The 27,450-nt window shown below is 46.5% G+C and overlaps 1 protein-coding gene across 4 annotated transcripts in view; it reads right to left on the bottom strand.

Moving 5' to 3' along the window:
- Positions 1–905: 905 nt before the first annotated feature.
- lrrc69 (leucine rich repeat containing 69) overlaps positions 906–27,450 on the bottom strand; it is a 93,914-nt gene continuing 67,369 nt past the window's right edge. For 2 of the 4 annotated variants that reach the window (XM_085992682.1, XM_085992680.1), the window contains 2 exons: positions 4,017–4,190; positions 906–2,180 (listed from right to left, as the gene is read on the bottom strand). In XM_085992682.1, the coding sequence (XP_085848808.1) occupies positions 2,070–2,180; positions 4,017–4,190 (285 nt within the window). In that variant the 3' untranslated portion in view covers positions 906–2,069. Of the gene's footprint in view, positions 2,181–4,016; positions 4,191–18,897; positions 21,607–27,450 lie in introns of those variants that run through there. The other 2 variants (XM_085992683.1, XM_085992681.1) reach the window with 2 other exon arrangements.

The raw sequence follows: 27,450 nt of genomic DNA on the forward strand, positions 1-27,450 counted from the left end.
GAGGGAGAATGCGACAGTGTGGAAGGCAGTCGTTCTGTCTTTAAAATCGAAAGGCCTACCGACCTCTCGCTGGCAGGAAGTTCTTCCCGATGTACTGCATTCCATAAGGTCTCTGCTGTGCACCGCAACAAATGCTACTCCTCATGAGAGGATGTTCGGTTTCCCCAGGAAATCTTCCTCAGGTATTTCACTACCCAGGTGGTTGATGTCCCCGGGCACTGTACTGCTACGAAAACATGTGAGAGGTCATAAGACTGATCCCCTAGTGGAGGAAGTACAGCTCCTCCACGCCAATCCTCAGTACGCATATATTCAATACCCTGATGGACGTGAGGATACTGTTTCAATAAAGGACCTGGCTCCGGCAGGAGAAGAGAGAGAGAGCGATGCTGCTAGCAAAGATGCGGGTGTGGAGCACCGTGATGCGCTGCCTGTGGGGGTGAGATGCCCGGAGGTACAAGACGTACAAAACGTCGTTTTGGAAAACCCAGCAGACGCCGGGACGGCGGAGGAACCTGAGCAAGTCCCCCAAGAGGTTCCTCGGCCGACGCTACGTCGCTCACTACGAACTGTAAAACCCCGGTCAGACTTAACTTATAGGAGGGGTGAATGTGGTGAAATAAGTCTTATAAGTATATACCTTATTCTACCTGTGTATAGTTTCTTATTGTAATCTATTGTAACCCTGCTGTTTTCTTGGTTGGCCAGGAATGCTGATGTACTGTATACCACTCTGCTGTGCCATTGGTTGTCCTGATCTGTTACTTCGCCTCTGGCTCCGCCTCCTAGTTCACTTCTGAGAAGCTGGTCAGAAGGCTAACATGTGTGTTCTGTTCTGTCCAGTTCTAAGCTATTAAAAGCCAACTGTTTGAGTTATAACTACCAGTCTCTGTAGCTATTTAAGGTATATCACTTATATATAACTTTTATTATATGATTGTACAGTAAAGATTCAACACTCACTATATTAGATTGAACTTAAAATTTAATGTGGCCATGGTCCCTTTAAGGATCCCGGCTTAAAACGTGTCATTAGTGACGTCACCAGACCCGCTCCATCTAATTCAGCCGGGTAACGCGCTGGGCGGGCTTAATAGACTCCATTAAGGTAAGTTCATTCTGTACAGCGGGATGGAGCCAGCAGCAGGGCCAGGACACGCCACGGACACCGGCCGCACCGGATCCACCAAGGTAAGGAAAATTCCAGCCCAAAGGAGGGATGGAAGAATGGATGGTTGGATGAATGCTTTCACTGAATGAAGAAGATGTTACTTTCTTTCTCACTCAACATCTTCCACATACCATAGGAGTCCAATCCTGTAGTACACAGGAGGCTGGCCCTCTTTGTATAGATAAGGCAACTGAGGTGAGAACAGATATCTTAAACTTCAGATAAGCTTTAGCAGATAAGTCCAGACAGCAATGTTTGGTAAAAATTTGAGGATAGCTGCAAGTAACAGCCCCTTTAGACATCTGTAGGCACAATGAACTTTGGTGTTACCTGTGAGGTTATAACACCACAAAAAAGCACTGATCTAACCATTTTGTCAATCTTTGGAAAGATGTCCAACATGACATAAATCATTGATTTATAAGCTGTCCGAGTGGAATAAGTGTAACATGGCTGTTCTAACATGTGCATCTTGAACTCTGCGCTCCACTTCCAATTCATAAGGAGGCAGGCAAAAGACAGAAAAGTACATTTCTGTTGTAGGTATATCACAGAAGTTATTTTAAGCAGGAACTTAAGCATCAGTATGAAAAGACAATATGAGGTCACAAAGTACATTTTCACTCTCCCAAAAGGCAGTTCACCAATTAATTAACATTAAAACTGAACAAAAAAAATCAAGACATTTTTGAAACAGGCATGATATAAATAGCATATTGTATTCTAGTGCTTGGGGATATGGAAAATATGTGATCTGTGAACAGCCTATACTTTATCATTGTAAACTATGAGATCTTCTCTTGTTATTTCTTAAATCACAACCTAAAATGTACGTTATTTGCAGTTCACTGCTATAAAGCTGATCTTCAATGTTCATTATCCAATATTGTCAGGTTACTCATAGTACTGCTATCCCGTAGTATTGATGGCCTGATTCATTGAAACATTTGTATGAACAAAGCAAGACTCGGACAGGGACAATGCGAACAGGCCTGGTCATGCTAATTTCCTGAAAGATGAAAAAGAAAAATAATATAAATCACAAAACAATGTTATAAACTTGATGTTTTAGATTAAATCTATAAAATAAATTGCAGGTGGGACTGAAAATTTGCACTTGAATTATTTTATTTATGAAATGTTTGTCAGATAATTTGCCACTCAGACCATAAAGAGACAGGCTCATGCTATGATGGCATTAATCAATAGAATAGTTTTAAAAGGCTACATTTTGCTAAATTATTATTCTGTTTCAATTTCTGACCCACAGGCATATTCCCATATATATTTTTAGTATTATTAATAAACCTAAAATAAAAAAATAAAAAATGAGCAATGGCTGAGAGATTCATTGGCCCTGAATATCTGCAGGCCATCCATTCTGGCCTAAGTTCCAGGATGCAGCCACTGGTGACCTTCAGTGCTGACCCCACCAAAGTATGCAGGATCAGGGGGAGGTCATTATAATACCAACAGCAGGCACCCACAGCAATAGGGGCACATCACAGGTGCTCACATTGGCCCAGAAATTCAGGTCGGGGGCTTCCCGTGGGTGCAAGCCCTCGACCTGCACTTACCTTGCGCGCGGCCGTTGAGCTGTGGGCCCCCGTGGAATTCCGATCCTGGGCCTCCTCCAACTGCCGGCGTGCAGTTCTTGCGTATCCCAGGGGCGCGGTTATTTTGATGCGTCCCCTGGGATCACGTGGGCCATGGAGAGCCAATGGTAGCAGGGAATGCTTCATTCATAAGTTTGACAGGAACCTGTTAAACCTATAAATACTACAAGCCCCAAAACATCACTAAACCTTCAAATAATTTTTTTTTTAAATCACATTTTTAAAATAAACTATAAATTACATGAAATAACTATTTTAAACAATAATTTAAATTTTTGAAAAAAATAATTTTATTTTCTAACGGGGCTAAAAATAAACTTACCTTTCTTTAACGTATTTAAAAATAATAAACCTGTGGAAAAAATGTTTTAATTTTAATTAATTCACCACTTACCTTGTAAAAAGCAGGCCTTGCGACTGCTTTTTACATGTCTAACTTCTGGAGACTTACCTTCCCGGGAAAACCTGCAAAAAAAAGTAAGTTCAATGCACACGCGCAGCCTCTCCTGCGCACGCGTTCCACCTCTTAACCCCTTCTTTCAGGGGAACGGAAGTGCCAGTTTCCCACGCATGCGCAGTGCATGCACGAAACCGGCACTTCCATTGGGCTTACGGGTGAGTACCCCATGCGTACTCACCTGTGGAGACCCGAATTTCTGGGCCAATATTATTCTGTTTCAATTTCGCTGGGAATCCCGGCTGAGGGTCCCCACTCCATCGAAAACATTGTTTAAAACATTGTTTAAACAGCCTATCAACCCTGTCATAAGAGGGCTGAAATGCTGTTAATGTTTTTCTTAATTCTGCAGGGACCCAGTCCACAACCCAGGCCTGTACTCCAGAGTGGGCTCTACTTCCACTGGCCACCACACTTGTCTTCACTTTGCATACTAGCCAGGAATCAGGAGGCTCCTGGCCTGGAAATTCCTTTCATGGGCCTGAAACAGGCACTGGGTCCCCTAGTTCCATCTGCAAAGAGTCTAATGCCTATTTCAGGCATGGGTCCTGGACACCTATGCAGGAGGAGCCTTTACCACTATGGCAGGCAGTGTACTTTCAGCGCAGAATGTGCGCACACATGCCGCCTGCCATATTGAACGCTTAATTTATTTCTCTTGGAATCTTCATAAGCTTCTGTTCTGTCTTATTTTAAAAATCAAATTATTTCATCCAAATATCTGCCCCATGTTTATTTATGTATCTAATATATTTGAAACAAAATATTTTACCTTTGTTACATCAACAAAGTTCACACATTCAAGCCAAGTGTTCAGAAAGCTTTTTTCACATACAGCGCATATGCTTGCATGATCTAATATTTTTCTCACTTCTGGGTAATATTTAAGAGCTGCATTGAGTGAATTACCCTTCAGCTCCTCCATGATAAACCTTGCTGTAATTTCCTTCAAATTATAAAGAGAATATACAATTAGGTGAGCAATAATGGAATTACATATTCTCATTTCACTTCAGAGACATACATACATCTGAATCCAGCTCAGATTAATTAGGAGAAATCTATTGTCAGACTGTGGTGAAATTATTTTGGATAGTTCCCAGTTTCAGTTGCTACTGCATATAAATCCACATCACATGACTGTCCATAATTCACTAACAATCATAAGTTGGTAGTTTTAATTAGAGGCCACAAATGGGTGACTGTTGTGAGAAATGGAAATGCTGTATTAAGGATAAAGCTATCTGCTGATTTCATCTAATAGCATATTAGATAAATGCACTGCATGTTTTGATGATGAGCTATATAAACTAGAAGGTTCATAGTATAATCTATGTTTGTACAGAGTTCGCTGATCTCAGCTAGGGAAGCAGCCGGGGACTGCAAATGCCCTCACTACCTCCAGGCTAAGGAAGAAAGAAAAGTCAACCAGATCATCCATGCCCAATTGCTATCCAGTAACTTCCGTTGGAGAGTTCTCATACGTTGATGTTAGCGTGGAAGGATCAGGCTTTATGCAATGCCTGTACAGTTAAGTAGCCCATCAGCTAGGGTTGCCAACTTTGCATGTATTCTTGCAGATATCATCAAAAGACCTCCAACCGCCTCGCCAGTCAAACAGCCTTTTTTTCACCATCTCAAATATTTTTGTATCTAATAAACAAAATTGTTCAAAGAAAATTTAAGAAAAGAGACACCATTTTTTTTTCTCCTGAGTTGCTCGTGGCAGTGTCTCTCATTCCTGGAGACTTCAGGATAATCCTGAAGGATTGGCAACCCTACCATCAACACTCACTATATTGACTCAAAAACAGCCACTTAACTGAGGTATGGGAGGGCTGCCAATATCTGTGGAACTATACCGCAGCACGAATCAGTGTGTTCAGGTGAGCAGGGGAGAAAATTGATGAAAAAAACAGTCAGTGCAGAGCAAGGTTTTGCTTGTATCCAATCCTTAAAATGCTTCATACAAAGATCAGATGCAAAAAGGCACTTATTCATTCTCCAACACTGTTGGACCTTACCTTGATTAATAAAAAAAATCACCAAAAATTTAGTAAAAATGACAGGATGAGAAAAAGGAAAATATAGTGCTGTTTGTGAAAAGGTTTACACTGGAGTCATCCTGGAAATTTAGAAAATGCATGTTTTTATTTTCTTCGAGGCTGGGGCTCATCCAGAGGATTTTTGTCTGGATGTAATTTTAGCTAATCACTAGGAGGAAAATGTCTAGAACATCTGTAGAAAAACACAAGCAATTTTTTCCTACAATTTAGAGGCATAAATTTATTTGAATATCAGTCTCGTCTCTTTCCCCTATGTGCTAGTTTCCATTTTTCTGTGATCAAATTAGATCTTTGTGACAATTGGGCTCTTTTACTCGGAGGCCGGGAAAGAGCTGGATTGAGGTGGTGGATAAATCAGAGGCCGGGTCAAGGGGTGAGATTGGAGGCCGGGTTGAGGGGTGAGATCGGAAGCCTGGGGAGGTGGGGGGTTGGTGATATCAGAGGTCGGGTCGAGGGGTGAGATTGGAGGCCGGAGCAGCAGGTGAGATTGGTGGCTGGAGCAGGGCGGGGGGAGATCGGAGGTTGGAGCAACGGGTAAGGTTGGCTACTAGAGCAGGGCGGGGGGAGATCGGAGGCCGGAGCAGGGGATGAGATCGGAGGCAGGGTTGTGGGTGAGATCGGAGGCCTCGGGGGAGATCGGAGGCCTCGTGGGGGAGGGGAGATCAGAAGGGTTGAGGGGTGTCCGATTGCGAGGGGTTGGTGAAACAGTTAAGTTCGATCCACCAGGTATGTGGAAGGGCACTTACCTCCTGAATCCAGCAGTCCTCGTCTCTCTTTAGTCGTCGGGTTAAATTTGAAATGGTGGATAAATATGAGGCACGCAGCCTCATTATAATATTTAAATTGCCAACCCGCCTGCTAGGAGCTGGTTGGTTGCCTGCCCCTGTCCCGCCTCTGTTAAAACCGGAAGTTGGCGGGTTGGATGCGGGCTGGTATGGATTCAGATCAGTGCTGGAGAAATCAGGGGCTGGGTCAAGGGGTGAGATTGGAGGCCGGGTCGAGGGGTGAGAGGGGAAATGGCAGAGACCCTGAACAAATATTTTGTATCTCTCTTCACGGTAGAAGACACTAACAACATCCCAATAATGGATAATCAAGGGGCCACAGGGAGGGGGGAACTAAAGACAATCACTGTCACTAAGGAAATAGTACTTGGCAAAATAATAGGACTAAAAGATGACAAGTCCTCTGGACCAGATGGCCTGCATCTCAGGGTCTTAAAAGAAGTGGATGCAGAGATAGTGGATGCATTGGTTGCAATATACCAAAATTCCCTGGACTCTGGAGAGGTCCCAGCGGATTGGAAAACCGCAAGTGTAACACCCCTATTTAAGAAAGGAGGGAGACAGAAAGCAGGAAACTATAGACCAGTTAGCCTAACATCTGTCGTTGAGAAAATGCTGGAGTCCTTCATTAAGGAAGCAGTAGCAGGGCATTTGGAAAATCATAATGCAGTCAAGCAGAGTCAGCATGGTTTTATGAAAGGGAAATCATGTTTAACAAATTTGCTGGAGTTCTTTGAGGAGATAACGAGCAGGGTAGACAAAGGTGAACCAGTGGATGTGGTGTACAGTATTTGGATTTCCAGAAGGCATTCGATAAGGTGCCACATAAAAGGTTACTGCATAAGATAAGAGCTCACGGAATTGGGGGTAATATATTAGCATGGATAGAGAATTGGCTAACTAACAGAAAGCAGAGAGTTGGGATAAGTGGGTCAAGTTGGCAAATGGTAACTAGTGGGGTGCCACAGGGATCGGTGCTGGGGCTTCAACTATTTACAATCTACATTAGTGACTTGGATGAAGGGACGGAGTGTAATGTAGCCAAGTTTGCGGATGATACAAAGATGGGTGGGAAAGCAAGTTGTGCAGAGGACTCAAAGAACCTGCAAAGGGATATAGACAGGCTAAGTGAGTGGGCAAACATTTGGCAGATGGAGTATAATGTGGGAAAGTGAGAGGTTTGCACTTTGGCAAGAAAAATAAAAAGCAAATTATTATTTAAATGGAGAGAGATTACAAAATGCTACAGGTCAGAGCGACCTGGGGGTCCTTGTGCATGAAACACAAAAAGTTAGCATGCAGGTACAGCAAGTAATCAAAAAGGCAAATGGAGAGCGAAGAAATTGACTCAGAGACTAAGGTCCTGAATTTAAACAAGGGGAATTATGATGCCATGAGACGGGAACTGAGTAGGTCTGATTGGACAACGTTCCTGGGAGGACTGGAGGTAGATAAACAATGGCAAACATTTAAAGATAGAATGACAAAATTGCAAAAATTGTTTATACCAATCTGGCATAAAAGGAAATCTAAAAAGGTGACTCAACCGTGGATAACAGGGGAAATTAGAGACAGCATAAAATCCAAAGATAGGGCGTATAAAATAGCCAAAAAAAGCGCCAGAGCGGAAGATTGGGAACAGTTTAAGATAGAGCAAAGGAGGGCAAAGGGCATGATCAAGAGGGGCAAAATAGCTTACGAAAACAAGCTGGCGGAAAATATAAAAACTAACTCCAAAAGCTTTTATAAATATATCAAAAGGAAAAGACTGGTGAAAACCAAAGTTGGTCCATTGCAGTCAGATACGGGGGAATATATAATGGGAAATAAGGAAATGGCAGATCAACTAAATGCATACTTTGGGTCAGTCTTTACGAAGGAAGACACAAAAAACCTCCCTGGGATATCGGGAAAAATAGGGACATTGGCAAAGGAGGAACTGACGCAAATCAATATCTCTAAGGATATGGTGTTAAGGAAGCTAAAGGGATTGAAGGTGGACAAATCCCCAGGGCCTGATAACATGCATCCTAGGGTACTGAAGGAGGTGGCCCTAGAGATAGCGGATGCACTAAGGATGATTTTTCAGAATTCATTAGACTCGGGAACAGTGCCGATGGATTGGAGGGTAGCTAACGTTACCCCACTATTCAAAAAGGGGGGTAGGGAAAAAGCAGGTAATTACAGACCTGTAAGCCTTACATCAGTTGTGGGCAAAATGCTGGAGTCCATCATTAAGGATGAAATAGCAGAGCACTTAGCAAATGGGGACAGGATAGGACAGAGTCAACATGGATTTACAAAGGGTAAATCGTGCTTGACTAATCTATTGGAATTTTTTGAGGGAGTAACTGGTAGAATAGATGGGGGAGAGCCAGTAGATGTGGTGTACCTGGACTTCCAAAAGGCCTTCGATAAGGTCCCACATAAAAGATTAGCATGGAAAATTGAGGCTCATGGGATAAAGGGGAAAGTTTTGGCGTGGATAGGGAACTGGCTGTCAGATAGAAAACAGAGAGTTGGAATAAACGGCTCATTTTCTGAATGGCAGGCAGTAACAAGTGGGGTACCACAGGGATCTGTCCTGGGCCCCCAGCTGTTCACAATTTACATTAATGACCTGGATCAGGGAGTCGGATGCAGCATTTCCAAATTTGCAGACGACACTAAACTAGGAGGGGGGGTGGGCTCAGAGGAAGAGACCAGGAAGCTCCAGAGCGATTTGGACAGACTGGGCGATTGGGCGGATAAATGGCAGATGCACTATAATGTGGACAAGTGCGAAGTTATCCACCTTGGGTGCAGGAACGGGAGGGCAAATTATTATTTAAATGGCAATAGATTGGGAGAGGGGGAAGTACAGAGAGACCTGGGTGTTCTTGTACACCAGTCACTGAAGGCGAGCATGCAGGTGCAACAGGCGGTCAAGAAGGCAAACGGTATGCTGGCCTTCATAGCAAAAGGGTTAGAATACAGGAACAGGGATACCTTGCTGCAGCTGTACAGGGCACTGGTGAGACCACACCTCGAGTACTGTGTACAGTTTTGGTCGCCTCATCTGAGGAAGGATGTTCTTGCCATGGAGGGGGTGCAGCGGCGATTCACCAGGCTGATACCAGGAATGGCGGGAATGACCTATGAGGAGAGACTATGTAGTTTAGGGATGTACACACTGGAGTTTAGAAGATTGAGAGGGGACCTCATAGAAGTGTATAAAATTCTGACAGGTCTAGACAGACTGGATGCAGAAGGAATGTTTCCCTTGGCGGGTGAGAACAGAACTAGAGGACATAATTTAAGGATAAGGGCTAAACCATTTAGGACAGAGATGAGGGGGAATTTCTTCACTCAGAGAGTGGTGAACCTGTGGAACTCATTGCCACAGAGGGCAGTGTACGCCAGCTCATTAAATATATTTAAGAGGGAATTAGATATATTTCTACGGGCAAAAGGGGTTAAGGGTTACGGAGAGAAGGCGGGGACGGGATACTGAATTAAAGGATCAGCCATGATCTCATCGAATGGCGGAGCAGGCACGAAGGGCCGAATGGCCTACTCCTGCTCCTATCTTCTATGTATTTCTATGTATTTATTTCAATGGGGTTGGAGTATAAAAGCAGGGAAGTCCTGCTACAACTGTACAGGGTATTGATGAGACCACACCTTGAGTACTCCGTACAGTTTTGGTCTCCTTATTTAAGGAAGGATATACTTGCATTGGAGGCAGTTCAGAGACGATTCACTAGGTTAATTCCAGAGATGAGGGGGTTGACTGTTGACTTATGAGGATAGGTTGAGCAGGGTGGGCCTATACTCATTGGAATTTAGAAGAATGAGAGGTGATCTTATTGAAACATATAAGATACTGAGGGGGCATGACAAGGTGGATGCAGAAAGGATGTTTCCCCTCGTGGGGAAATCTAGAATGCGGGGGCACAGTTTTAGAATAAATGGTCGTCCTTTTAGAACTGAGATGAGGAGGAATTTCTTCTCTCAGAGGGTCGTAAATCTGTGGAATTCTCTGCCCCAGAGAGCTGTGGAGGCTGGGTCATTAAATACATTTAAGGTGGAGATAGACAATGTGATGAAATATTCCATTCATCACTCATCAGTATTTCTCTGCCTGTGACTGTGGTTGGTTTCAGTTTCATTTCCATTGTATTGTACTGTGTGTAGGGCTCCGCCCATACCTGGCTCCTATGTAAGCTGGCCCAGCCTGCAGCACATCCAGTACGGCAGACCTCTGGATGGAAGATACATTCTCCTCTGTGTGTTACCTTCTAAGTCAATAAAAGCCTTGTTTTGTTTCGCTAACATCGAGTCTCGGATTTATTGAGGCACATCAATTTTATTGACTTAATTTTCAACACAATGGATCAACTCTTGAAACCCGAACGTTTGGATTTGGACCAGCATGCTTCGGACGCATCGGCACGCTTCGGACACTGGTTTATGTGTATGGAATTCTTCCTGGACAATTCCGCAGCCGTCAAAGACGCTACGGACGCTGCGAGTATGAAACTCGGAATTCTGCGGAGTTGGGTAAGCCACCGGGTTTACCCCCTCATCCAAGACGCCGACACGTACCCGGCCGCCTGCGACATCTTAAAGGCGCATTACCAGCAGCCTACGAATGAGGTGTATGCTAGGCATCTGCTCGCTACTCGCGCACAGCGACCTGGGGAATCGGTGGAGGAGTTCCTCGGCACCCTGAAAACGCTTGGCAAAGACTGCAAGTGCCAAGATGTAAAAGCCGCAGTGTACACTGACGAGCTTGTTCGCGATGCCTTTATCACAGGCCTCAGCTCCACTTACATCCGGCAGAGACTGCTGGAAAAAATGGGATTGGACCTGAAACAGGCTGCGGACACAGCACGATCCCTGGATGTGGCCCAGAGAAACTCGGACGCCTACTCTTCAGCCCGCGCCGTCCACGCCACCACGTGTGCACCAAGGGCGCCGCCATCTTGGAAGGCATCTTCCCCGCCCGGCAGCCCGACACCGTCGGGGCCCCGCTCTCCCCCCAGAAGCCCTACGACAGCCGCGACACGTTGGGGACCCAACTGCTACTTCTGCGGGCAGCCGAAGCACACCAGAAACCTGTGCCCGGCGAAAGGCACCACCTGCTTTAAGTGCGGTAAGAAGGGGCACTTCGGGAAGGTGTGCAGAGGGAACCCCGCCGGAAAACCCGCCACCGCCGCGTGTGCGCCGTGGGAGCGGCCATCTTGGACGCCATCTTGCCCGAGTTTGTGGGGTCCGCCATCTTGTGAGCAGACAGCGTGGACGCCATCTTGTCTCGATCAGGGCCCTACAGTGGCATCGGTCACAGTGGACCAGACCAGGCCACACCCGCTATCCAAATCAATGGTGGACATCGAGGTAAACGGGTACAGGGTTAAATGTTTAATTGACAGTGGAAGCACGGAGAGTTTTATCCACCCTGAACTGGTACAACAACTATCCCTAAAGGTGGTCCCTACTCGGGGTACCATCTCTATGGCTGATAAAACCCAGACATCGACCATTATGGGTTACTGCACGGTACAATTGTCCGTTAACGGAACTGTATACGATAATTTAAAAGTATTAATCATGAAGAATCTATGTGCGAGCGTGATCTTGGGCCTGGATTTCCAGTGCTACCACCAAAGCATCACGCTCAATTACGGTGGGTCCCAGCCGCCCCTCACAGTGTGCGGTCTGGCTACCCTGAAGGTAAAGCCGCCTTCGCTATTCGCGAACCTTACCCCTAACTGCCGGCCAATAGCGACCAAAAGCAGGAGGTACAGCTGGGAGGACAGGCGGTTTATTGCGACCGAGGTAGACAGGCTCCTGAAAGAGCGCATTATTGAACGCAGCAATAGCCCGTGGCGCACCCAAGTGGTGGTGGTAAGGGGTAGCGAGAAGAAACGGATGGTGATCGACTATAGCCAAACGATCAACAGGTACACCCAACTAGACGCCTACCCGCTACCCCGCATATCAGAAATGGTGAACCAAATCGCCCAATACCGGGTGTTCTCCACCATCGACCTCAAGTCAGCGTACCACCAGCTCCCTATCAGACCAGAGGACCGCCCGTACACCACCTTCGAGGCGAACGGACGCCTCTACCAATTCCTCAGAGTCCCCTTTGGGGTGACGAATGGGGTCTCGGTCTTCCAGAGGGAGATGGACCGCATGGTCGATGACCACCACTTGCAGTCAACCTTCCCCTACCTCGACAACGTCACCATCTGCGGTCACAACCAGCAGGATCACGACTCGAACCTCGAGAGGTTCCTGAAAACCGCACAAAAACTCAACCTCACCTACAACGAGGACAAGTGCGTTTACAACACCACGCGCCTCTGCATACTAGGCAGCGTGGTGGAGAATGGGGAAATCAGACCAGGCCCCGACCGATTGCGCCCCCTACGGGAGCTGCCCCTGCCCAACACTCCCAAAGCCCTGAAAAGGTGCCTGGGGTTATTTTCTTATTATTCCCAATGGGTCCCCAACTACTCCGACAAAGCCCGCCCCCTCTTGAAAGCATCCTCTTTTCCGCTCTCTGCTGAGGCCCATGCCGCCTTCAAAAGCATTAAGCAGGATATTGAGCGGGCCACGCTACAGGCAGTGGACGAGAACACTCCCTTTCAAGTGGAAAGTGATGCGTCTGACTTTGCCTTGGCGGCCACCCTCAACCAGGCGGGGCGGCCCGTAGCTTTCTTCTCGAGGACCCTCCAAGGGCCCGAGATCAGACACTCCTCCGTAGAAAAGGAGGCCCAAGCCATCGTGGAGGCAGTGCGCCACTGGCGCCACTACCTAGCCGGCAAACGCTTCACCCTACTTACCGACCAGCGGTCGGTAGCGTTTATGTTCAATAATAAACAGAGGGGGAAGATTAAAAATTATAAGATTCTTAGGTGGCGGATCGAGCTCTCCACCTTTGATTATGACATCATTTACCGGCCAGGGGCCCTTAACGAATCCCCCGATGCCCTCTCACGAGGGATGTGTGCCAGCGCCACCGGGGATCGGCTACAGACCCTCCACAATGACCTCTGCCACCCAGGGGTCACGCGGCTGTTCCACTTCATAAAGTCCCGCAACTTACCCTACTCGATTGAGGAAGTTCGGTCCCTGACCAGGAACTGTCGCACTTGCGCTGAGTGCAAGCCTCGGTTCTACCGCCCAGATAGAGCCCACTTAATCAAAGCTACACGGCCCTTTGAGCGGCTCAGCTTAGATTTCAAGGGCCCCCTCCCGTCCGTCGACCGCAATGTTTACTTCCTGAACATTGTGGACGAATACTCTCGTTTCCCATTCGCCTTCCCCTGCCCAGACATGACCAGCGCCACGGTCATTAAATGCCTCAACAGCCTGTTCTGCCTGTTCGGTATGCCGAGCTACATCCATACGGATAGGGGGGCGTCCTTCATGAGTGAAGAGCTACGCCAGTACATGCTGTCCAGGGGGATCACCACGAGCCGTACCACCAGCTACAACCCCCGGGGTAACGGTCAAGTGGAGCGAGAGAACGGGACAGTATGGAAAGCAGTCACTCTAGCTCTAAGGACCAAAGGCCTCCCTATCTCCCGCTGGCAGGAAGTCCTCCCAGATGTGCTCCATTCGATATGGTCACTATTGTGTACTGCCACTAATGCCACGCCTCACGAGCGAATGTTTGTCTTTCCCCGGAAATCCACCTCAGGCGTATCCATGCCGTCATGGCTCTCCACCCCAGGTCCGGTATTCGTGCGAAGGCATGTGAGGGGCCACAAGACGGACCCTCTCGTGGAGTCAGTGCACCTACTCCACGCCAACCCCCAATATGCGTATGTCCGGCACGCCGACGGAAGGGAGGACACCGTGTCCATAAAAGACGTCGCCCCAGCCGGTAACGACAACAACCACGACAACAGCAGCAACAACGACCACAGCAACTCTTACCCACCCACTACTCTTTCATCACCCCCGGAAGAACATCGACCAACGGTACCCCCACCAACTACCCCTTCAACAACCCTGGCGGCACCCCCGGCAGAGACCCAGGAGGCCACCGGGGACACCCAGCCGACACCCGCGGCACTACAACAGCCACGTCGGTCGCAGAGGACTATCAAACCCCCGAACAGACTAAATCTATAGAAGGGGTGAATGTGATGAAATATTCCATTCATCACTCATCAGTATTTCTCTGCCTGTGACTGTAGTTGGTTTCAGTTTCATTTCCATTGTATTGTACTGTGTGTAGGGCTCCGCCCATACCTGGCTCCTATATAAGCTGGCCCAGCCTGCAGCACATCCTCTGGATGGAAGATACATTCTCCTCTGTGTGTTACCTTCTAAGTCAATAAAAGCCTTGTTTTGTTTCGCTAACATCGAGTCTCGGATTTATTGAGGCACATCAGACAAATTTTTGCAAGATAAGGGAGTGAAGGGTTATGGGGAGCAGGCTGGGAAGTGGCTTTGAGTCCAAGATCAGCTATGATCTTATTGAATGGCGGAGCAGGCTCGAGGGGCCAAGTGGCCTATTCCTGCTCCTATTTCTTATGTTCTTATTTTTAACCTCCCACCCCACCCAAACCCGTTATGGCTGAATAACAAACATTAGTGCTTGTAGACCAATGCACACAATTTATTTTAAAATTGGCATGTTGCTGGTACCTTTAGGTGGAACAAAATGTGGAGCAAAAGAGGCACAGAGTGTAACCACACATTCGGCAGAAAAATAATTTTTAACTCATGGGAGCTCTGCGGAAGCCAATAGTAAAATAACAGATGCTGCAGCATATTTCACCGGCAGCTGCCCACAATTCCTAACATATACTCTTGCCAGCTCACCAGTTGTAAAGGAATATTGCAATTAGGGCATACATTGGGATGTCAGCAATGAGGTCAGCAGGCAGTGGTGGCTGATTTAACATTCTTTTGCTCTGTGAGGGAATAACCTTATGGCATGTCTGTGTTTACTCACAACACCTGCACTCAATTCAGAAACAGCTGATAATACATGTTATGTCGCCAGCTATTGGGCTACATGCTGCATTAAAAATAAAATTTGGCTTGCTCAAGATCTGCTTTTGTTGGCTTGTTTTGAATCTACAACAGAAGACCTGTAAGGCCTCTAGTATTATTACAAGTTCCTGAATCCAATAAAAACCATGTCTACATGCTGCTCCCAGATTCACATTAAACCATGAGGTACTGCCACCCATCACCGCCACCTCTGACCATTGCCTCCCCCCTTTGCTGATTGCAGCCTTCCTCCTACACTTTGTCGCACCTCTCCCTCCCAATCACTGAACCCCATCTCCCAGTCGCTGTCCTTGCTCCCGATCGCTAATCCCCCTTTCCCAGTCATCCCGCCCCCCCCCATCCCCTGGTCGCCACCTCCCTCCCAATTGCTGACCCCCCCTCTTCCATGATCGATCAGAGGGCCGTTGAAATTGAAATGGTTTTCATTGGGAATCTGCCTAAGGATGCCGAGCAGGTGCCTGCAGCTTGCTGGTCTGAAGTAGATGAGATCAGTGGTCTTCGACAGAACTTCCCAAACCCGCGACCTCTACCACCTAGAAAGACATGGGCAGCATGCGCATGGGAACACCACCACCACCACCATCCTGACTTGGAAATATATCGCCATTCCTTCATCGTCGCTGGGTCAAAATCCTGGAACTCCCTCCCTAACAGCACTGTGGGAGTACCTTCACCATGCGGACTGCAGCAGTTCAAGAAGGCGGCTCACCACCACCTTCGCGAGCAATTAGGGATGGGCAATAAATGCTGGCTTTGACAGTTTCTGTCAATAAAAATCATTAATGTCTTTGATTAACTATTATATCTGTGGTGAGCACGATTCAGTCTCAAGAATGTCATCAGATTTAAAGGGAGTATTTGAATGTTTCACACTCACTTGAGAAGGAGCTAAAGGATTATAGGATTTTTGATATGGACTTTGGTGATTGCTCTTAAGGAGGATTCATTCAGTGTGACATTTGCCTAGGAACCATGACATGGATAAAGTAATGCACTTGAAATCCTGTATTAAAAGGGTGACGCCTTGATAAAAGAACATAATAGGGCAGTAATTCCTCCCCAAACGCGTGAGTACGGAAGGGGTACTCACGCGTCTGGCTGGAGGAAATGCCGGTTTTCAGCATGCACAGCGCATGCGCTGAAAACCGGCATTTCCTCTCCTCTAACCCAAGAGGTGAAGAGGCTAGCGCGTGCGCTGTAGGGGGCAGCGCGTGCGTCTTGGATTTCCTCTGTTTTGGGGGATTTGCGCATGTGTAAAGGCCTCTGGTCTTTACGCTTGTAAAAAGCACACGTAAGTATTTATTTTTACAGGTAAGTGGTGTTTTAGTGTAATTTAGAATTTTTTTTTCCCACAGGTTTATTATTTTAAAGAATCTACAATAAGGTAAGTTTTGTTTTAGACCCTTTTTATTAAAAATTTATTTTTTCAAAAAAAAAATTAGTTTAAATTATTTTTTTAAACTTATTTATACTTAATTTAATGATTGGGATGTTTTTTAAATTTTTATTTAAAGTTTAAATAGTGTTTTGGGCCCCCGTAGTTTTCATGAGTTTGACAGTTCTTACTCTCAAACTCATGAATGAACCTTCCCCTCCCCTGATTGGCTGCACAGTGCTCACCTGATCCCAGCCGGCACATCGCACTAACTACGCCGCTGGATCAGGTAAGCACTGCACGCTGACATCTGAACCGGGCCTGTCACAGGAAATGCAAGCAGGCCCGGGCTTCAGATGTCAGCGCGCAGGGTGAGTGCAGATCGGGGGCTTGCACGCGCGGCAAGCCCCCAACACCAAGTTCTGGGCCAATGGGTTAAGACAGTCAGCCAGGAAGGATAGCTCATGTGCAGCCTATGCAATTGAAACTAAATTATCAGTAGACTAATTTGGGATCGACAGCAAGGAACAGGTCAATTGCAGTGAAGCACTAATCAAGCAAGGGCTTCTTGGGTCATAATTGCCAGAATCAGAGAGCAAGTCGAATCTGTTTAGATGTCTAGCTGCAGAGAGAGAGGAGGAGGTGACAGCCTGACTGCTAACTTGTTAATTTCATCAAGGTCAAAACACGTTCATTCTTGCTTTTGGTTGCAAAATGGGACAAAGGAAAAGATAAGGAGACAGAAAAACAAGTCTATATATGGTATTCTGCCTGGCAACAGACTGAAAGGAGAGATAAGAGTATAAAACCCCCAGGCTTACAACAGGAGAACCACAACATTTAATGACAAGAACCTGCTCAACTCTCCCAGGACAAGGACTTGATCACCCTTAGTTTCCAAGTTATGCTCCCCAGAATAAAGTTGTATGACTACTTTATCTGGTAAAACTGTCATGTCTAAATGTCAATAAAATTATAGTGTCTTTCTTGATTCTTGACTTTTCGTGCTTGGTAAAAGAAAACTCTACAGTGTGAAGATTCATCTGTGCAGATGATCTCTGCATCACTACCCAATCGTAAAGATTTGAGGACATTCAGCACATCCTGACTCCGAGTGCACTTGGAGAATACTATCGTACATGGTCTCTGAATGCCAACCCTCGCAAGACAGAAGTGTGTGCCTTCCACTCGAAACACCGTCAGGAAAAACCCCAGGTAATGTGAGCTAGTACAATCTTTGAGCACTACAAGTACCCAGTGTACCTTAGAGTCAAATTGGAATCTATAGAATGTGTGCAAAAATCCTTTGCCTCAAAAGAGGGGAAATAAAATATCACAATTCAGTTAATGTAATATCTTGATGAGTTCAAACTGTTTAGTAGACATGATGGAATTAAATTCTTGCCTGTAGTCTGTAATGTATTTATGGTATGCAAACAGTAGCTAATCCACCTGTGACATGCAGTGAAACAAAAACCCCATATCAGTATAGTTACATGACACAATACCAATTCAGTTCAAGCCACATGATTTGATCACAGAAGCCTGCTTCATCTCATTATACTCACTATCCTTTCCTCTAACTACGCACATATATAAAAATTAACTTGTACTATTTTAAAAATGCAGTATAACTTGAACTGTCTGATTGTAAACAAAGAGAGCAAAGCTTGAATATTTATCATTGTCCTTTGATACGTTACTGCTTTGTAACACATAACAGTCTTTATTACCCTGCGTGTAATAGTTACAATGGGGGGAATTTTAACATCAAAGGATGAGTGGGTTTGGAAGCTGGTGGGTAATAAAAAGTGCTGAAATTGACAGTGCATTGGGAAGCCGGCTCCAACCCACTGACTTCCGCATTTCACTGGAGCACGTTTGGCAGTGTGCGAGAAACCTCCTTGGGAGAGGCGGGTTGCCAATTGAAAGCAATTAAGAGGTAGTTAACAGGTTTTTCAACAGGGGTTTTCAACTTTCACTGTGGGTCCATGGGTTTCCCAGGCTTCCTGGACCTCGCCAGTGAAAGCAAGGCGAAAGTACAGCGGCAATTGAGGGGGCTGAAGAAATGACAGACAAAACATACCATAAGTACTGAGACCTCAGACCTGCTTCCTTGCCTAAGTGAAAGGCTTTTGCTCACAGCACTTGTTCTGAGAGTTTGCTTTCAGTACTTTGCAGGTGATTTCTACAATTTTGGAGGTGGTTTCTCCTATTTGGAGGTGATTTTCACTACATTGGAGGTCACTCTCACGACACTGGAGGTCACTCTCACTTCATTGGAGGTCACCCTCACAACACTGGAGGTCACCCTCACGACACTGGAGGTCACCCTCACGACACTGGAGGTCACCCTCACGACACTGGAGATCACTCTTACGGCATTGGAGGTCACTCTTACGGCATTGGAGGATTGTGCGTCTGATCTCCACTTTATTAAATCGGTCATATATCAGATCAGCATGGGTGCCATTTATGCTGTTTCACCTTAGACCTCAAATGAGGAGCAAGATGAGCACCAGCATCAACAGCAGCGCACATTGTTGCCCGGGATGGACTCATCACAGCAACATTTAGTTAGGTTGCACGACTGAACCCATCTGGCAGCCACAGCTGAACACACTTGCCACCCGCTCCCCTAGCACAAAGCAGTCCTGCAATCAACAAAGTATCCCTTTCACAGACACCCATTGCTCAGAACACTCAGGACAAGTGTGGATTAATTAAGGAAAGCCAGCACAGATTTGTTAAAGGCAAATCGTGTTTAATCAACTTGATCGAGTTTTTTGATGTTGTAACAGTGAGGGTTGATGAGGGCAATGCAGTTAGAAACATAGAAACATAGAAGATAGGAGCAGGAGTAGGCCATTCGGCCCTTCGAGCCTGCTCCGCCATTCAACGAGATCATGGCTGATCATCCAAACCCTAGCACCCGGTCCCTACACCGACAGCCATCCCACCCAAGCTCTATCCCCGTAACCCCATGTATTTAATCCCCCCTAACACTAAGGGTCAATTTTTTTATCATGGCCAATCAACCTAACCCACACATCTTTGGACTGTGGGAGGAAACCGGAGCACCCGGAGGAAACCCACGCAAACACGGGGAGAATGTGCAAACTCCACACAGACAGTCACCCGAGGCCGGATTTGAACCCGGGTCCCTGGCGCTGTGAGGCAACAGTGCTAACCACTATGCCACCATGCTGCCGCAGTTGATGTGGAGTACATGGATTTCCAAAAGGCGTTCGATAAAGTGTCACATAATAGGCTTGCCAGCAAAGTTGAAGCCCAGGGAATAAAAGGGACAGTGGCAGCATGGATACGAAATTGGCTAAGTGACAGGAAACAGAGAGTAGTGGTGAACGGTTGTTTTTCGGACTGGAGGAAGGTATACAGTGGTGTTCCCCAGGGGTCGGTTCTAGGAACACTGATTTTCTTGATATATATTAATAACTTGGACGTGGGTGTACAGGGCACAATTTCAAAATTTGCAGATGACACAAAACTTGGAAGTATAGTGAACAGTGAGGAGGATAGTGATAGACTTCAAGAGGACATAGACAAGCTGGTGGAATGGGCGGACACGTGGCAGACGAAATTTAATGCAGAAAAGTGCGAAGTGATACATTTTGGTAGAAAGAATGAAGAGAAGAAATATAAACTAAAGGGTACAATCCTAAAGGGGGTGCATGAACAGAGAGACCTAGGGGTATATGTGCACAAATTGTTGAAGGTGGCAGGGCAGGTTGAGAAAACAGTTAAAAAAGCTTATGGGATCCTGGGCTTCATGATTAGAGGTATAGAGTACAAAAGCATGGAAATTATGATGAACCTGTATAAAACACTGGTTCGGCCTCAACTGGAGTATTGTGTCCAATTCTGGGACCACACTTTAGGAAGGATGTGAAGGCCTTAAGAGAGGGTGCAGAAAAGATTTACGAGAATGATTCCAGGAATGAGGGACTTGAGTTACGTGGATAGCCTGGAGAAGCTGGGGTTGTTCTCCTTAGAGCAGAGAAGATTGAGAGGAGATTTGATAGAGGTGTTCAAAATCATGAGGAGTCTGGACAGAGTAGATAGAGAGAAACTGTTCCCATTGGCAGAAGGGTCGAGAACCAGAGAACACAGATTTAAGGTGATTGGCAGAAGAACCAAAGGCAACATGAGGAAAAACTTTTTTACTCAGCGAGTAGTTAGGATCTGGAATGCAAAAATTTGCAAGGCTACAGGGAAAGGGCAGGGGAGTGGGACTAGCTCAAGTGCTCCTGCAGAGAGCCAGCACGGGCTCAATGGGCCGAATGGCCTTCTTCCATGCTGTAATTATTCTGTGATTCTATTTAAGTCTTGTCTTACCATTCATCAGAACTGAGAAGGCCAGTTGCCAGGCAGCAGGCAAAAATGGGCAAGACTGGAAAGTGGTGCAAAGGAATAATTTTATGTGGATCAAAACTTATACATTAACTTATTGTGATATGTCTAACACATCCATGTGCATATCCTTGCGCAACTAATAATCTTTTATCTTCCTTTTCCTATAACTCCTACGATGTGCAACCTCTGTGGCTTTAGCAGAGATAGAGGTAGGCTGCTCACTTCCCTGCTCTAACTGCTCAGATGCTCTTGGCCGACATCCTCTAGGTTTTGGAGCCCATGATCTGTGAGACACAACTATCTGTCTTGATGGTCTCACCGACATGTGTGTATCTGCGCTGATGCATGCGTCCTGTGACAGTGCACCCTCAGAGTTAGTGACCTCCTCTGAGGAGTTGTCTTCCTCCTCCGGCTCCACCACCTGTGGGACACTTGATGGGCCTGTGGAACATTAAAGACATGAATTAGAACTGTCATGGTAAGAATGTTTTAACTTACTATTATGCACATGTTCATATTTCACTGGCTGTTGACATCAAGTCAACATGAGTTACTGTTGTATGCCATATTTGATATTTAATTCTGTCACCGGGTAGCTGGGAGCTCCCCATCTCTCACCGCCAGGCACGCCGACACTCCGCTTATTTCAAGTGCATCCTCCTCTGCAGCTGTGAGCATGGTGATGACCGGAGGGCCACCTCCGGTTCTCTGGCTCCCCCTGGTGTTCTGTACTCTCTTCTCCTGCAAGGAGGGAAACAAGAGACCTTTGAGTGAGAGGCATAGAATGAGTGGAACGGATGGATGGACAACATCTGTTGAGGCTGACAATGAGGGAGAGGCTTGACATTGCATTAAGATGATGGTATCAGTGGGGGATGGTCAAATGGGGATGTGAGGAAGTGCATAGACAGAGGGATGGATGCATCTGCAAGATACGTTGGTGTAAGGACTGACATGCAGGAGTAGGCTCCTTTCCGGCCCTCATGTGGTCATTAAATCGCTTCCTGCACTGTATCCAGGAGTGTGGCACCACACTCCCGCTGTTAACCTCCTCTACTATCTCCAGCCATGCCTTCTTCGTTAGTGAGGTTGGATTCCTCCTCCCTTCAGCAGGGAATGAAACCTCCCTGCGGGCCCTTGCACCTTGCCACGAGGTCCAGGGAGGCATCACTAAAGTGAGGGGCAGCTGTGGAACGTTGAGTCTCCATTGTATGCAGCTACCTATCTTTCTCCCATCTCCACAATCCTTCAACTGTCATCTTTGCAGAGTTCCTTTAAATACCTCAGCATCACGCCCGCTCGCATTAATTGGTCAGGAAAGAAGGATGTAAATGAGTGGCTGGGTTAAAAAGCCACTGACAATTGCACTGCAGCTACTTCCATGTTTCCCGCGCGCTACCGGTAGACCACCCCATCCCGCTCTCAGCGCGCCGCCAAGTAAATATTCGAGCCAGTGCTTCATGGTTTATTTTTTGTGCACAGGCCTAATATTTTAAAAAGTTATCAGCTACTATTTAGTTTTTAGTTAATTTCTGATTCCATTGCTTGACTATTGTTAAACGCAATAAAATTTTGTTTTTGTCATATGTTTTGCTAACATATATTCCTTACCAATTGTGGTCAATGATGAGTAGTGTGATTACTCTCTTCTACCACCACCCCCCACCGCATGAACTCCAGTTGTGAAGTTAAATTGGCCACAGAATCAACAGCTGTTACAAATAAATACAGTAATATGGTGACAACTGCACACTGTCCTATAGTTAGACTGCATCAGCATTTGGAGTTATGCAATAGCAGTGGTGGTTAAATACAGTTTACACTTACAGATTTACATTGCCTTTGCAATTAAAAATGCTGGCAAAGAGAATCAGACTTTCAAATGTATAATTCCAGCACAGCACAACACCCTATAAGAATAAAGGACATGCATGAATGAAATTAAGCTTGTCAGCTTTAGCTCAGTGGTAGCACTCTGGCCTCTGAGTCAAAAGGTTGTGGGCTCTATTCCCACCCCAGAAACTTGAGCACATAATCTGAGTTGAAATTTCAGTACAGTATTGAAGGGATGCTGCACTGTTGAAGATACTGCCTTTCAGATGAAATGGTAAACTGAGATTCCATCTGCCATTTTGAGTGGAAGTGAAAGATCCCATGGCACTTAACGAAGAAGAGCATGGGAGATCTCCCAGAGTCCTGGTCAACATTTATCTCTCAATCAACATCAGTAAAACAGATGATCTTGTCATTGATTTAATTGCTGTTTGTGAGGTCTTGCTATGTGCAAATTGACTGCCACATTTTCTTACATTACAACAGTGACTACAGCTCAAAGTACTTCATCGGCTGTAAAGCACTTTGGGATGTCCTGATGTCATGAAAGGCATTATATAAATGCAGATTCTTTCTTTTGTTACTGAACTACATTAAGAACATAAGAACATGAGAAATAGGAGCAGGAGTAGGCCATTTGGCCCCTCGAGCCTGTTCCACCATTCAATAAGATCATGGCTGATCTTCTACTTCAACTCCACTTTCCTGCACTATTCCCATATCCCTTGATTCCCTCAACATCCAAAAATCTATTGATCTCTGTCTTGAATATACTCAATGACTGAGCCTCCACAGCCCTCTGGGGTAGAGAATTCCAAAGATTCACCATCCTCTGAGTGAAGAAATTTCTCCTCATCTCAGTCCTAAATGGCCGACCCCTTATTCTGAGACTGTGACCCCTGGTTCTAGACTCCCCAACCAGGGGAAACATCCTCCCTGCATCTACTCCGTGAAGCCCTGTAAGAATTTTGTATGTTTCAATGAGATCACCTCTCATTGTTCTAAACTCTAGAGAATATAGGCATTGGTTGTACATAACCACTACAAGTGCAGTGTAATAGTGAAACAAGGCACTTTGTAAAGATATTCATTGGTTAAAGAAAATTAACCTACATCCCATTAATCTCCTTGGAGACATATAGAGAACAAAGTATCAAGGCAGACATTTAAAGACAAAGTTATCGGTTTGAGACTGATACCAACATCATAGACTTATCTTGCTGGTTTCACATTGCTTTCTGGTAAGGCAATCCATCTCACATGGCTAGCCAAAATTTGATGCACTGCCAATTCAATATAACTTCAACCCCAGTTAAATTGCAACATTTGCATCATTGCAACATTAAAACTGCATTGATTAAAAATTGGACCACAACAGACTTCTCCATAATGCATGCTCACAGTGGCTAGGAATATAATGGTATTATGATAGATTGATGTGGGATTTATCTAATATCAAAATACTACACCAATGGCACTATTAATCATTAACATTTTACCAATTTGAAATGCAAATTTGTTGTTTTCACTTTATTCTTCACTTTCAAAATCATCGTCACCTAAAGGTTTATCAAAGAACAGTTTAAACATATGCCACCAGGTACATAGCCAGGGAATCGCTGGTAAATTGTTGAGTGAAGGGTATCCAGACATCAGTGTCTGCAATGCTTATGGGATGTCGGAAATGATTTCCAATTGTCAGTATGGCTTACACTAACAGAGATCAAATCAAACTGCTGCTGGATGGTAAGTGTCAGATTTGCCTCTGGTGTATACTCACACGTGATACTCTGAGAATCAATAATAAAACTTGACACACACTTGACTGCCAGAACAGAGCATCAGCTGCAGTCATGAATCAAACCCAGGCAGCAGTGGAGTAATGGAAGAAAATGATCCATTATGGCAACAGCATTATATCAAGTCATTTTCCCACCTAAATATTGTGGCCCGTAATTTCCGATAGGAGGCTTCCTGCATGCGGATGCCTCCTATCGGAAAAAAATCTACGAACTTACCTGAGGACTCCCAAGGTCCGGACACTTCGGGGGCGATTTTCCTGCAGGTGTGGGGAATTGTCGGGTTCCCCGAATGTCAGGGTTCCCACACAAATCTAAATGGGTCTGCCAGATTGATGCAATTTTCCCTCAATTGGCCAATTCATTTCCAGCGTGTGGGAACCCTTGCTAATTGACTATTTCCAGTCAGAAAGTCGCACAGTATGATGTCATCATTCGTGGTGCTTTTAAGGTCCACAGCAAGCATTGCTTCCTCTGCAGGCTTCCAAACGAACCATACAGGATGGCAGAGGAGCCTGCAGCAGCTGTGGCCAGTGCCAGACCCCGAGCTGCCTCCAAATTCGACGAGGCTTCACTGCAGGCATTATTGGATGGGGTTAGGGCCCACAGGGAGGTCCTCTTCCCTAGGTCAGGGAGGAAGAGGCCTCCCACTGAGACCAAGGCTGCAAGGATGCAGGTGTCAGCAGATGTCAACTCGCTGGGAGTCACCAGAAGAACCTGGATACAGTGTCGGAAACGATTCCATGACCTTCACCATACAGGAAAAGAAAGTATGAAGTTTCCATCACCCTCAAACTGATCCCTATTGCTTTTCCCCACAAGCACTCAGCTTTAGCACGCTCTTCCTCCACATCCCACTTCACAGTCACATCCATGCACCATTACCCATTCCCTCTCTCTCTATGCTCACATTCACATAACTATTCCACCATGCAGTCCTCACACTCCCTCTCACTCTGATGCTTTTAATACAACTGACAACACACAGGGAGGGCCCTTGGTCTTGCAGCCTCGCACCATCTTTGTCTCCCTCTAAGTATCTATGCTATGCAATCTCTACACTCACTCCTTCATTCTCACTCAAACTCCACTTGTCTCCCTCATTGCAGGAAAAGAGAGCTCACAACAACAGAGCGCGAGCCAGGACTGGAGGAGGCCCACTCTCAATAGCCCACCTGACCCCCTGGGAGGAAGGAGTGCTAGAAATTGGCGGGGCTGATGTGGCTGCGGAAGTTGGGGAAGGAGAGACAGGGGCAGTCCCGCAAGCTGGTGACAGAATAGTTTTCCATCTCTCTCATTGACATAGCATGAGTCGCTGTTATGATTCTGAAGCTACAGCATTTGGACTTATGAACATCTGCAAAATCCAACGTGCATGTAACCTTGGCATCACATCTCTAACTCTTTCCTTTAATCCCCCACAGGACCATCCAGAGCCCCCGTCCCCACTGTGGAGGAGGAAGAGGCTGAGCAGCCAGACTCCTCAGAGGAAGCTCCAACCTCTGAGGGCGCAGCGTCAGCAGAAGAAAGCGCACCCAGCACCAACGCAGACACTCACACCTCGGGGGGACCTTCGGGACATAGAGTAGTGTTGTCACCTGGTGTTTCACAGCTCACAAGTGAGCATCAGCAGATTGTGGAGACAGGGACGGCAGTGGAGAGTCCTCGTCGGAGGGCGCAGGACTCTGCCAGCTCAGCTCAGCTGCATGTCGACCCTCTGCCTCTGGGTCCATCCGCAAGAGAAGAGGTGATGGATCTCCATGCACAGATGCAGGAGTCTCTGGCAGGTTTTGTCTCCAGGGTAGCTGCGAGTGTGGAGCGAATGGAGGAGTCCAGAGCGAACATGAGCAGAGCCTTATTGGAGTCATTGGCGCATGAACGCATCACCACGGAAAGGATTGCTACCTCCGTGGAGAAGATTGCTACCTCCGTGGTAAGGCTGGCTACCGTAGAGGAGAGGATGGCTACGGTAGAGGAGAGGAGGGCTACAGCCGAGGAGAGGAGGGCTATGGCCATGGAGGAGCTTAGTCGCCAGGGTATGGAAAACATGGTGAGTGTTCAGAATAGAATGACATCTCTTGAGGAGCGATGGGCATCTATTGAACACAGAAACCAGACCTTCATGGAAGTCCTTCTGAGTAGGACTTCCAGTACAGATACGGGTCCCCATGGCCCCACTGATGTGCAGCAAGGTACTCTCCAGCCACTTGCAGGCGCTGAGGGGGACCTGACCCATGAGAGGGAGGTTGTTGGCACACCTCAAGGAAGTGGGGGCTCCTCTCCATGTGCTCACACTTTCATGCCACTGCAGAGCCCTCGGTCAGAGCCCCACCGGAGTCCACACCCAAGTGAGATAGGCGTCTCAACCCCTGCACAGCCGCAGGAACAGCAGACTGCTGATGAGCCCTCACAGGCTCGCCACCCCAGAGGACGCCCGCCAAAGGTGTCGAGACAGGAGCAGCAGGAAAGTCAGCACGGGGCCTCTACATCTCCTGAAGCCACAGGAGAACCACTACGTAGGAGCACGTGTAAGAGAAAAATAAAGCACCACTAATCACAAGGGTAGTCACTTGGGTGAAAAGTTTTGTATATAGTTATTATGTCATCAGTATCTTGTTTATAAAAAATCTGATGGCAACTGCTGCAGTTGTGGCGTGTGTCATTTGGCGAATAGGGGTTTCACATTGAGGCCTTAGGATTACTTGCAGTTGTCAGGATGCTGGTCAAATAGGTAGGAATGTGCAAGGTTTGGCCATTGTCCATGCTCAGGTAAGAAGCAGCAAGGCTACAGTGTTTGATGTACTAGGCTAAGCAAATCTGGCCAGGATGAGTGCGTTCCTTGCATCCCGGGCAGCAATGTTCTCGCATAATGGTGCCGCTGGTTGATGGGCCTCTGCAGGATGGTCATTTTCGCCCTCCTCCTCCTCCTCCTCAGCATCATCTTCATCCGAGG

This window comes from Somniosus microcephalus, chromosome 7, assembly GCF_052327205.1.
Source record: "Somniosus microcephalus isolate GS21.2 chromosome 7, FLI_Smic_1.0, whole genome shotgun sequence".
NCBI lineage: Eukaryota > Metazoa > Chordata > Chondrichthyes > Squaliformes > Somniosidae > Somniosus > Somniosus microcephalus.